This window comes from Cryptomeria japonica, chromosome 1 (genome assembly GCF_030272615.1).
Source record: "Cryptomeria japonica chromosome 1, Sugi_1.0, whole genome shotgun sequence".
NCBI lineage: Eukaryota > Viridiplantae > Streptophyta > Pinopsida > Cupressales > Cupressaceae > Cryptomeria > Cryptomeria japonica.
Window position 1 is genome coordinate 528,503,490 of NC_081405.1, and position 13,839 is coordinate 528,517,328.

Consider the following 13,839-nt stretch of genomic DNA (forward strand, 5'->3'; position numbering starts at 1 on the left):
CAGAAAGTGCCCCTCTGTTTTTGACTGGTATTTTGGCAATTAGGCCTAATTAGGCCACTTTTCCAAAGCAAGTGCCAAAGATTCAAATGCCAAATTTAAAAACTCAATTCCACAGTCTGAGACACATCATGTAGGGCCCAAGGAAGTGGATTTAAACATCTACCTTCATTGTCCTAGTGCTACTCAACAAATTCACACTTCTACCAATACTCCCAAGTCTAACACATGAAGATGTTAACTAAAACTCGCTCAAAGGGCTTCAAACTTCATCACCTGCAAAAATGCTTCAAAACCAATCTGGAATACCCCTAGCCCATCCATCCCACTGTTTTGGGGAAGTTGGCAACGATGGAATGGAGATTCATTGATATTTCTCCCTTCAAACCCTTGAAACAAGGGTTTCTGGATTGTTTTCAGAAATGTTGCTGTAAAATGCACCGAACAAAATGAAATCTTATGAAACCAGTGCCAAATTAAAGGGGATTCGATGCTCTTTCCAATGCTACCGGTTTGAGATCATAACTCCTCCATACAGGCATGCTATTCACGCTGCAACAGAGAAAAACCAGGAATAATGCAGGAAAACAAAGCTTACTTTTATTGTTTCTCCTTCCAAATCAACTCAACAACCCTTGCCTCGAGTCAAAGAGGCAAAGTTATATGTTTTTCCAACCAACCAACATGGAAACCAACGTTCATAACCAACTTTTCAACTTGTGACCATTGGTTCTTCAGAATACATCACAATTACATCGAATGCAACATTATCACTTGGCTATACGTTTTGACAAACTTGACAAAACTCCACACCTGGACCCTACATGACTCATATACATCAAAAATGGTCCCAGAGGAGCTTATTACATATGAAGAAACACGAAACTCAACTTTAGACCTTTATGTATGTTGTTGACTCAACGATGACCAAGGTGCTCTTGCACCAGAGTCAAATGGGTGAAAATTAAATGTTTAGTTTGTTTCTGCTACTGGTTTTGTTGTTAAATTTATTGTTTTCTACATTTTTTGTTAACTCGTGTACTACTTAAAGTGCTTTCTTGTTTAATAGAATCATTGTGAGAATATGAGTAACTTTCCTAGAGTTAACTGGGTGAAAATTTAATTTTTAGTTCAGTTCTGGTACTGGATTTGTTGTTAAATACACTAGATTATTATTTATTGCATTTATTTCATATTGCAGGGTCATTTGCTGGTTTAGGATTTCTATCATGGTATCTTGCTGGAAAAATTAATTTATTTGACAGAAAAGGTCATGCTTCCAAACTCTGCATCATTTTCCTTCCACTATTAGCAGCTGCCCTGGTTGGTGTGTCAAGGGTAGATGATTATTGGCATCACTGGCAAGATGTGTTTGCAGGAGGTCTTATAGGTTGGCATTCTTTGTCTTGGTCATCATATATTTATTGGTTATGTATTTTTAAACGTCTTGTGTCAGACATTGCATTATATTCTTTGAAATTACTTGCTTCTCAGGAATGGTTATTGCGACACTATGTTATCGACAGTTCTTTCCAGCACCATATGATTTAAATGGTGAGGATCCCTTTTGTCTATTTTTATTTGTGTATATATGATCATTATTTATTTGTTTGTTTTATCATTGATTATTATTAGCATGTCAACAGTCAAAGCATATGCTTACTTTAAGGGAACCAAAAATGCATTTCAGGACTGACTTTATTGTTATTATTATTTTTGATCAGTAATTGTTATATTTGTATTTATTAAGAAATAAAGTCTTACAGATTTCATGAAGGAGCCGAAATTCTGAAAATCTCCCATAACTTTCTGCCAAAGTATTCATGTCCTAACACCCCCCATGTTGCCGTTCTATCCTAACACCCCCATAGCTATAGACATATATAAACATAGATATAGATCCAATTGTTTAGCATTGTTTAACATAATCGACTACTGCATACAAAAAGCATTGCTAAACAGATTCATTCTGCTATCACTATATCCTTGCCTTTGTTACGAGGAGATTGCCCCTGCTCGACTGTAGTATTGGAAGGTCCTGCCTCTGCGTGCTGCTTTGGAGGGAAGCCAATCCAAATGGTTAGCCTCGCCTTCTTTTTCGAGCCCCTCGGTCTTCCTCTCTTGCGGCGTGAGGAGGATGCTTCTGATGCATGAGGGGAACGCTCACTGTGATGTCCCCATTTCTACAGCTCCCAATGAAGATAACGAGGCTCCACAACCTTCAAAAAATCCTTTACCTCCGTGAAACCAATTTGGGTAGACACCCTATAAACCTCCTTATTACAATTTGCACTCCAGATGAGGAAGGGGTGCAATGGAAGAATGAATTCGCTCACTTGAAGCCACGCACCCCTAGGGCATACAAAGCCTTTCCCTTCGCGTGCCGTTGCTATCAAACTTTCAAAACCCCCCGCCATTCTTCTCTAAGGCAATTTTCAACCAGCCACCTGGCAGTTTCTTTCGTCTCTAGCTCAAAGCACCATGCAACAAACATAGATGCAATGTCTGCTTTGCATCGGTATTTGTATGGAGTACTTAGGTATTCATTGCCGAAAACAATCTTGACCCGAGTCAAGAAATCTTTTTGTTTCAAACTTGAATATGTTGGATAGCTGCTCATCTGAGATCAATCCCTAGTGTTAATTTTAACACTTTCAGATTGACATAACTTAGAATTTAGATTTAGTTTCTAATTAGTTTGTTTAACTGAAAGAAAATGACAACATAGAAATGAACAAATTGAGAGCAAGATACAGTTACCTTGGGAAAACCTCCTAGGAGGAAATACCCAACCAAAAAAGATCCTTAGATCTAATTATGGATTATAGTTATGTAATCATTACAACACTTATCTCATGTATTTGAAGGTTCAGATGTTGCTCTCACAAGAGGTATGAGGTGACTGCCTTCAACAATCACTTGCTGTCATATGAAGGATAGATGCTGCTGCTCCCTTACCCTAGATTGTAGGCCTTCAAGGAATTCGCTATGTATAACCTAGATGGCAGTCCTTCAAGCAGTTCACTTTGTATACATAAATGGTAGTCCTTCCAGTAATTCGCTGTACGTGTATGAATGGCAGACCTCCAATCAGTTCGCTGTGCATTCACTGAATTTTGCCAACACCTCAAGATGAATTTCCCACCTCCTAATGGTAGATGAAGGTTGCTGTAGTTGTAGATGACTGAAGTTCGCACTTAGGCAAGCATGAAGATTTTCGCATAAGATGAAGGAGCTAATTGACTTGAGTGAATAACAAATGAATCTTGATCTTTTATTTATATGGAGCGAACTCCTTAACTAGGTCAGCTTTTCCAATAATTAAACTTTTAATTATTTCCTTTTAACTGCCTTGTTAATAGGGTCGGCCCTATTGGATAGCACACTGAGTGTTTATTTGATATAGCGTGGGGGATAGGGCCACATTGGAGGGGAAAGGGGCCACCCCTTATTTGGGCGGATTCCAATGTTGCCCAAGGCAATATGAATCTGCCCTTCCCTAATTAATATCAACACTCCCTCTTAATTAGGGAGGAGAACATAACTATAATCTTCCATCTTGCATACACAAGCAAGGCATGGAATTACATAATACAATCTTCCAGCTTGCACACAAGCATAGACTGGATCCACCTTACATTGCCCGCAGAGGGTGGAGAGGATTATTTCGACCATCTTACATTGCCTGCAGAGGATGGTCAATCAATTACACTAATACCATCTTACATTGCCCACAGAGGATTGTTTAACAATTACACTTCACCCTGAGAAGTTTTTACAATACCATCTTACATTGCCCGCAAAGGATTGTTTAACATTTTACAATACCATCTTACATTGCCCGCAGAGGATGGTTTAACATTTTACAATACCATCTTACATTGCCCACAGAGGATGGTTACTAATTACACTTCTCCTTGAGAAGTTTACAATACCACCTTACATTGTCCGCAAAGGGTGGTTTAACATTTACAATACCATCTTACATTGCCCGCAGAGGATGGTTAATAATTATACTTCTCCCTGAGAAGTTTTGCAATACCACCTTACATTGCCCGTAGAGGGTGGTTTGATACAACACAACGTATTACTAAGATTGAGACTCCCTTTCAATTAGGGTTTTATTTTCCATAATACCAAGTTTGTCCCTGAAGTACGCAAACTTCACTTTGGATAGAGGCTTGGTAAGAATATCTGCAATCTGCTCATCAGTGCTGACATATTTAAGTTGAATAGCACCTCTTTGCACCATGTCTCGAATGAAATGATAGTGAGTTTCCACATGTTTTGACCTGTCATGAAACACTGGGTTGATGGACATCTTAATACAACTCTGGTTATCATAGTGAATAACTGAAGGATCCCAAGCCTAACCAAACAGCCCTGCAAGAAGCTTGCGAAGCCACACTGCTTCTCTAGAAGCTACACTTGTTGCAATATACTCAGCTTCAACAGTACTCAATGCCACTGAGGATTGTTTCCTGCAAGCCCAAGAGATTACTGCGGATCCCAAGCTAAAACAAATACCGGAGGTGCTTTTCCTATCTTTGACGCTTCCAGCCTAGTCTACATCTGAATAACCTTCCAAGGTTATTGGAGTGTTAAGTGGATATTTCAGCCCAAAACCAACTGTGCCTCACAAGTATCTTAAGATATGCTTGGCTGCAACAAGATGAACATGTTTGGGCATGCTCATGAACTGGCTGAGAGCATTTACAACAAAACATATGTCTGGTCTAGTGTTAACTAGATACATCAGTGATCCAATCAACTGCCGATACTTGGATGGATCTGCAAATTCAGAGTTAGCTGCAGAAACACTTAACTTCTTTAAGTTAGATTCCATAGGAGTAGACATGGGTTTACAATCCATCATTCTAAATCTTTTCAAAATGTCAATAGTATACTTTCCTTGACTTAGAAAATTTTCGTTAGATCTTTGCCATACTTCTAGACCTAGAAAATAATGCATTAGACCTAAGTCTTTCATTTCAAATTCTGAAGCTAATTCTTTCTTGCATCTAATAATAAGTTCATCTTTACCAGTAAGGAATAAGTCATCCACATAAAGAACTAGAATTAGCATTTCATCAATGGCTACCTTAAAGTATATGTTAGAGTCAGCATCATTTTTACAAAAACCTAGACTTAGCAAGTATTTATCAATTCTTTCATACCAAGCACGAGGAGCTTGTTTAAGGTCATACAGAGCTTTCTTTAACCTGCACACATGGGTTAATCTATCCTAAATCTCATAACTCTCAGGTTGCTCAATATAGACTTCTTCCCCAATGACACCATTGAGGAAGGCAGTCTTAACATCCATCTGATGTAGTTTCCAACCCCTAGCAGCAGCAATGGCTATTATAGTTCTAATAGAAGTATATCTAGCAATAGGAGCAAATGTTTCTTCATAGTCTATGCCTTCCCTTTGAGAAAAACCACGAGCTACAAATCTAGCCTTATATTTTTCAATACTACCATCAGCATTATGTTTAATTTTTAATAACCATTTAGAGGAAACAACAGATTTACCTTTGGGTCTGGGCACAATGTCCCACACATCATTCTTGATGATTGACTGATATTCTTCATCCATAGCAAGCTTCCAGGCATGATGAATCAAGGCTTCTTCAACATTGCAAGGTTCAGTTTCAATGAGATTGCACATCAAATCAACGTAGTTGGAGAATACCTGAGGTCTCTTAGTTTGATGGAAGGTGCCACTGGGAGCAGCAAATTTTTCAGCTTCTTGAATGGTGTTCCTTACCCAAAGAGGCCTCTTTTTGGTAACGACAATGTCACTAGGAATATCAGTGGGATTTATGGGCTCTGGTGGATCATCATGATTATCTTGAGGTGGAGGTTCCACTTGCTCCCTCTGAATCTCAGGGTTAGAATCAACATTTATATCTTGATTGTCATTAGCTTCATCAATAACACAAGAACCTTTTGATTTCTTAAAAGCAATATCTTCTTCAAATGTAACATCCCTACTTACCTCAACATACCTTTGACCTGAGATGTATATTTTGAATGCTTTGGAGGATTCACTGTAACCGACTAGAATGCCTTTCTTTCTGGAGGGTTCCAGCTTGGTTCGCTTTTCTTTGGGCACATGAACATAAACATGACTTCCAAAGATTCTGAGGTGACTGATGTCTGGTTTGGATCCTGTGAAAGCTTCTTCAGGGGTCATGTTCTTTAGAACACGGTGAGGGCATCTATTCTGGATATATACTGCTGTTCTGGAGGCCTCTGCCCATAGGGAGGTCTGCAAGTCTTGATCGTGAATCATAGCCTTTGCAGCCTCCACAATAGTCCTATTCTTTCTTTTGGCAACACCATTTTGTTGAGGATTGTATGGAACACAAAACTCCCTCTTAATTCCTAACTCAACACAAAACTCATGAAAGCTACTGGAGGTGTACTCACCTCCATTGTTAGATCTTAAACATCTAATTCTTTTACCAGAGGAGTTTTCAGTTAATGCTTTGAACTCTTTGAATTTACTTAGGACTTCATTTGATTCTTTAGATTTCAAGAAGTAGATCCAAGTTTTCCTAGAGAAATCATCTATGAAGATTACATAAATAAGAAATCAGAGTGAACAAGGTCTAGTTTGTTTAGCTCTATTTTCACTTTTATGAAATGGACTTTTAACATTTTTACCTATAGCACAACCTTTACAAGTGTTATCATGGATTTGACTGAGTTTAGGCATACCTTTGACTAACTTTTCAAGGGATGGAAGAGCTTGATAATGCAAGTGTCCAAGCCTTCTATGCCATAACTCACAGGATTCAGGAACCTCATTAATGAGTGCTTGGATAGGATTAGTAGAGAGTTTATAAAGACTTATCATATCTATGACCAATTATACGAGCAGATTTAAAACTAGATTTCTTAGGCCATGCAAGAACTTTTCCATCAGAAAATGCAATTTGATAACCTTTATCTTTTAGAGCAGAAATGGAAATTAGGTTTCTTTTAATTCCAGGAACAAACAAGATATCACTGAGGTGCAAGGAAATACCAGAAAATAAATTTAGAGAAGTAGAGCCAGAACCTCTTACCGAATAACGAGCGTCATCACCAATTACTACATGAAGGCTGGTATCCTTTTCTACTAAGTCTAAAAGATGATCACAGTAGCCTGTGATGTGTCTGGAGGCACCACTGTCAATCAACCAAGTATTGCTATCTGAAGGAACATTGCTAGACAGAGCGGAGATGAATAAAAAATCATCATTTTGTTCTGATACTTCATTTAGGTTGGCTTCACTTTGGTTAGGGTTATGCTGACATTCTTTAGCATAGTGACCAAATTTGTCACATCTAAAGCAACAGACACGTGAGGTATCTCTTGGTTTCATCCAAGGGTGTTGGGAACTAAATGGTCTGAATTCCCTATTTCTTTTAGGATAAGGTTTCTTCCAATTTCCCCCTTTCTTGCATTGAGCTGCAAGCATGTGATGATCATCTATATGGGAACTTTTGGTTTGCCCTCTTGTGATGAGGCGAGACTCTTCTTGGATACAGTCATTTTTAAGGCTATCAAGGGTGGGTAACTCAGTCCTACCACTTATGGTTTGGATAAATGACTCTCATGAGTGAGGTAGACCATTTAGGGCAATCATGACAAGGTTTTTATCTTCCATGTTATGGCCAATTAAACCTAGCTGATTCTTTAGTTCTGAAATTCTCATAAAGTAGGAAATAACAGAATCTTGTTTTGCCATTTTGATATTAAGTAGTTGTTGTCTTAAAGTAATTGCCCTACTGAGATTGTTAATTTCATATGTACCTTGTAAATGGTTGAACATTTCCCTTGCAGTGGTAAATGAGGCAATAGAGGTGACTAGGTGGTCTTTGACTGAATCAATGAGAATCTTCCTGGTCTTGACAACATTTTTTTTGAATTGTTTTAGCTCAGCTGCATCCGTAGGTTCAGTTAGCTCTTTTGCTTCTATGAATTGGAGAAGATCTTCTTCCTCTAGAGCCAACTTGATTTGAACTTTCTAGGCAGTAAAGTTTAGATTCCCATCAAGCCTATCTTCAACTTTCAACCCCATTGACCTAACCTGAAAATGAGACAACAATCTGGAAATAAAGTAGTACTAAATTCTGAAATCTGAAAGTTGATCTAGCCTATGTTGGCATTTTTGATGTTTATATTGTGATTGTCATTGATGGACACACACTTGTATTGAGATCCCCTTTATATGTACGAGCTCATGCTCAACCGGTATTTGTTCCAACCGGTATGTTGTATTCTAGTCTTTAGACTAGTGGTGATTTTGCAGAATGTGTTTCCCGGTCTGGAGCAGCATGTCAACCCCAAGCGGTTCGTAGATCACAAGCGGTACGAGGAAGCAAAGCGGCACAACACATTCTTACCAGTCTTCATTCTTGTCAACCTGGCAACCGGCATTTTGTATGACGGTAACACTCTGTGATGAGTTACCAACCTTCATTTTGTGATGAGTTACCAATCCACCGATTGTTTGACGGTGCCGACACATTGACAGTGATTCTTGTGTCGTGTTACTAAGTATGTCTAGATTCATTGAACCTAGGAAATTGTAATGTAATCCTATTGGACCGACATGAAATCATATTCCTTTAAAAGGACATCATGTCTAGGGTTTTTAAGTAGTTGAAGAAGTTGCGAATAGGGTTTATGTTGAGCTAGGGTTTAAGGTGGAAGTGGAGAGCGATCTTATCAGAGAAGATCGAGTTGTAAGTGAGAGAGATAGAGGAGACTGAAGTAATGCTAGATTGCATTAGTTATGAGCAATACTGGATCTAACCAAGCAATTTGTGCTAGTAGATAGATCAAACACTTGTTGATTACTCACATCTTTGACAAGTTTGTAGCCCTTAACCAGGTAGGCCTCAAAGCCTTTGTAAAATCCTCTAACAAGGTGGTTCACACTTGTGAATCTAAAATCCTCTAACAAGGTAGTCTTTAACCGGACTTATCTCCTAACAGAGATTGAGATTCCTGACGGGATCTGTTCTGGTGAAGAACATTGTAAGACCTTAACCTGTTTGACCTTAACCGGTCTGGTTTCTATTCTGTAGATAGTGACTTGTGAGTTCCATCTCACCGTGGTTTTTCCCAGTTGGGTTTCCACGTCAAATATCTTGTGTTATGGTTGTATTGCTTTTGTGGGTGAATGTTTTATTCACATTTTGGTTTGTATGTGTGATAACCGGTTTGATTGTCAGACTGCTTTACCGGTTTATCTTTAGACTGTGTAAGTGTTTGTGCAAAGATTTTTGGCATACTAATTCACCTCCCCCTCTTAGTATTCATCAATTGGTATCAGAGCCAACCTTTCTATAAGTTTAACCACTTGGAAAGAGATATGGGGGAATACACATTGAGGGAACTTACTCAACGGCTCACTAAGTCTGAGCAAGCCTATGATGATCTTATGGTCAAATACAAGGCATCTCAAGCAAAAAGAAGAGAACATGCAGAGAGGCTGATGGAACTATCTGAAAGTAGTTCTGAAGATGAAGCTAACATGGAAGCTATGATTGCTGAAGTGAATAAGCTGAATGATTCAAACTCCAATTTGAGAAAGGAGTTGGAAGGACTGACTATTCGGTTTAGCCAAGAGCTTCAGAACCGGAGAAAAGCTGAAGATCTGGTAAAAGACAGAGATCATGAGATCTCCAAGTTAAAACATGAGATTAGTGCACTAATTGCTCACCTTCATGAGAGCAGAATGGAGAAAGAAGACATGCAAGGAGAACTGAACATTCCCATCTCTGAAAATGCAAATCTTATGGAGACAAACACTGCTATTTCCAAAGAACTCTTTGAATCAAAGGAAATACTAGCTAAGTTTGGCAAAAGTACAGTCAGGCTAGAGCCAAAGCTTGAGTCATCTAGACCGGCAAAGAATACCAATGGTCTTCGTTTTTCTGGACATGAGGAAGGAGAATCCTCAGGAACACATGCTGAAGCATCAAAGAAGAAACCGACACTCAAAGGAAAAGGTAAGCAAAAATTCAAACCTGTTTGCTTTAACTGTCTTAAAGAAGGACACACTACCAATGTATGTAGGAGTAAGGCCTACAATAATTTTCCTTATTTTATCAACAATATACCTAGATCCAATAAGTTCAATGGTCATTGTTATGCATGCAACAAGTTTGGACATAGAGCATTTGAATGCAGGTCTGTAATGGATAACACTGGAAGATATTCTCAGAGGACCAAAGGAACTGGTCCTGAATCTTTTATGAACCGGAACCACAACCGGTTTAATGTCTTCAATCATCAGTCAAGAAGCGGTGGTCATTAAGTGGCAACCGGATGGAGAGAAAGGTGTATGATCTGTCATGGTCATGGTCACACTGCTGCAACATGCAAAAGGAAGAATGGAAACTTGTACAATGGACCTTGGAAAGCACCTGGACTTGTTTGCTATCACTGCAACAAACCGGGTCACATTGCAAGATTCTGCAGAAGCAGAAAAAGTATATTTGATGATATACCGGTCACTTAGGAAGGAGAAATAGAGGTTGAAAAAGTTTAAGAAGACATGAAGAAAATATGGAAGAAGAAACCAGTATTATTGGAGGAGGAACCGGTTCTTGCACCCAGTGTGGAAATACCGGAACTGGCAAACTAAGCGTCAAAGGCTTAGGGGGAGCAAATGGCAAAATGCTTTCGAACCCCCAGTTAACACCGGTAAAAGACCTTAACCGGTTTACTACACCTGTCGCCTGGCAGAAGACTGGAAACGGTAAAGAGGCAAATTAGGGTTTACACCCTAATATAGGAGCATTAATGATGGTGGGTGAGAGACATGTATAAATGCAATTTTCAAATCATTTCTCACTATCAGATTTTCGAGCAAAGGAAAGTTTTCAAGTGCAGAGCGAAGAGAAGGCGATTTGAGCTTAGATTTCAAGGAATTGGAAAGATTTGAAAGAGATTCAAATATAGTTTGCAATCGACAGTGGAGAACTCAAAGTGGTGATTTGGCATCCGACGGAGAGCGAAGTAAAGCAGAATCAGGAAGCCCTAAATTCGCGTTTGAAAGGTATTTTTCGTGTTCTTGAAATACTCTTCAATGGCTTCCGCATCTCATACCAGTTCAAGCACATCCATTGAGTCAGAAAATTTCATTCAGAGGAAGTCCAAGTATAATGCTTTGTCACAAGTCCCAGTTGGAGTCATAGTCGAAGAAGGAATTTCAGACTATATTGATTGCAAGATAGAAGACCTAGGGTCCTTAGCCATTCATACTCAATTAGGTCTATTTTGTGGAAAGGACAAAAGGATTAAACCGGAGTTTAGTATCTTAGAGAAGAAGAAACTCCACAATGTGGTGTATTTTCTGGAAGATTTCACAGAGGATCACATCAGAATCATCTTGAGCAGAGTCCATGGTGACAAGATGTACCTGGAGAGAACGCATGATATCACGCCTGAAGCAATTCATGCAGTCACCGGTTTCTGCAACACAGGGGAAGTGCCAACCCTGAGAACGGTAAGCAAAAGGGAAATGATCAAGCTCACCGGTTCGATAAGTGATTCACGAGGTATGACAGTTAATTCTATCAAGGATGAACTGGTAAAATACGCCTGCATGGTGATAGGCTACAGGACATTCTCGGCCAATAGGATTAATTCTGTATCTGCTGCAGCGGTAAATGCCGCTTACGCTTACCGGATGATTATAGAGGATAAATCATTTAACTTATGCACCGGTATGCAAAGGCAACTCTTGTTAAATCTCAAGGCAATCAAAAAGGACAATTCACTGAGATTTAAATTCGGACAACTGCTGGTAGGGTTGTTTTTCTATTTCCAAGGCTACTTTCCGGGTGTAGGAGATGTCCAGTGGTCCCCAGACCAACCGGTAACCAAGCAGATAAAGGAAAGTGTGCAAGCCATTGGAACCGGCTACCCTGAGATATTGAACAAATACTTTGATGAGTTCAGAAGAAGATGAGTCAGAGGGTGCGACTCTTAGGTGACATAGTGAAGAAGTATGAAGATGACATCTGTTTCACTATTCTGGTGGACAAATGTTTAATGGAGGCTGTTGAACCTAGAATGGAGGAAGTGGAGCCTATGGGCTATGAGGTCATGTTTGACATGCTGGAAGGGTATGCTTCAACCCTTATTGCCTCACCACTTGATCCAAAGGCGAAACGAACCGGAACCTACTTGGAGAGGATCACACTGGTTGAAGAACCATCGGTGAAAAAGGGAAAAGAACCGGCAGCCAAGAAAGCTAAGCCTGCGGGATCAGCACCAGCTACCACTGAGACTCCAAGAGTGACCAAGCGGTCACCGGCAAAGAAGAAACCGGAGGTAACACCGGCAAAAGTCTTAGAAAGAAAGAGGAAGACTAAGGCAAATGAACCGGACTTTGAAGAAATTGAGTCTGATGAACAGCCAAAGAAGGCTAGACAGACCAAGAAGGTGAAGAAGAATGAACTGACAACATCCACACTGGTAAATATAGATATCTCCTCTTACAAACCTTTGACACATTGTCAAAGAACAGTAAAGAATATTAGGAGAAAGTTACTTCATGATTTAATTGATTATTATGATGATTTCAATAGTGAAGAAAAAGATGAAGTATTGCAAGAAATCATTCTTTATTTATGCAAAAATGACCGGTCACCATCAGAGATTAAATCTCAGACACCGGATTCATTGTATAAAGCATTGGATAACAAATGGCGCATTGCCATTGAAAAGGAACAAGAGATTAGGGAGAAAGTTTTTGCACATTACTTCCCCGAACTCTCAAATTCAGAATTATTTGATGTATTAGATCAAAATAAAGGTCTCTTCTTCATAAGGAGAAGAAGACTCTGGTTGTTGGAAGGGAGGGTTGATGATGTAGAAAAGGATACACATCAACACATGGCCCATGCTATCAGCTCACACAAAGCTCGAATGGCCAACCTCCAAGCGGAAAAGGAACCGGTTATTTCCAAACCGGATGAAGTTTTTGATGAGGAAGGAAACCTGGTGGAGGAACCAATCGACACCATAGATGTCGATGCCCTGGATATAGAAGATGTCACTTAGGACATACCTTCTGAGGGAACTGAACAGGGGCAACAGGCCGATAAGGGTGGTGAACAAGCTATGGACACACAACAAGCGACAAAAGACAAGGAAGAAGAGAAAAAGAAGAAGGATGAAGATGAGAAACAGAGAAAGGAGGAAGAGAAAAAGAAAGAGGAAGAGGAGAAAAGAAAAGAAGAAGAAAAGAGGAAGAAGGAAGAAGAAGAAAAGAGGAAGAAAGAAGAAAAAGAAAGAGGAAGAGGAGAAAAGAAAAGAAGAAGAAAAGAGGAAGAAGGAAGAAGAAGAAAAGAGGAAGAAAGAAGAAGAAGAAAAGAGGAAGAAGGAAGAGGAGGAAAAGAAGAAAAAGGAAGAGGAAGAGAAAAAGAAGAGGGAAGAAGAAGAAAAGGAAGAGCAGAAGAGGAGAGCAGAGGAGAAGGAAAAGGCCGAAGAAGCCAAGGAACGTCAAGTGCCAAAAAGCTCTCAGTTGGAGACTCAGAAGGCAACCGGAAGTCAACCCTCACCGATTGATCTTTCTAGTCCTATCGATCTCCAATCTGCAAGCGAGTCAGAGCTTCTGCAGAGCATCAAGGTTGCTCAAGAGCGCCTTGAGATCATTCGGAGGAAAAAGGAACAAGACATCATTCAGGCAGCTGTAGACACACTTACCGGTTTAATCCCCGGTACTAATCTTCCTGACACTGATTCATCACTAGCACAACTCAAACTTCTGTGTACTGTAGTGGATGATCAGGTGCAGAGCCTAGAAGAAGCAGCTGAGGCCAATG

At 39.6% G+C, this 13,839-nt stretch overlaps 1 protein-coding gene across 9 annotated transcripts in view; it reads left to right on the forward strand.

Moving 5' to 3' along the window:
* The window catches only part of LOC131059912 (lipid phosphate phosphatase 2), a 105,211-nt gene that overhangs the window by 62,736 nt on the left and 28,636 nt on the right, over window positions 1-13,839 (forward strand). For all 9 annotated transcript variants that reach the window (XM_057992981.2, XM_057992986.2, XM_059219547.1 and 6 more), the window contains 2 exons: window positions 1,199-1,387; window positions 1,492-1,551. In XM_057992981.2, the coding sequence (XP_057848964.2) occupies window positions 1,199-1,387; window positions 1,492-1,551 (249 nt within the window). The remainder of the gene's footprint in view (window positions 1-1,198; window positions 1,388-1,491; window positions 1,552-13,839) is intronic.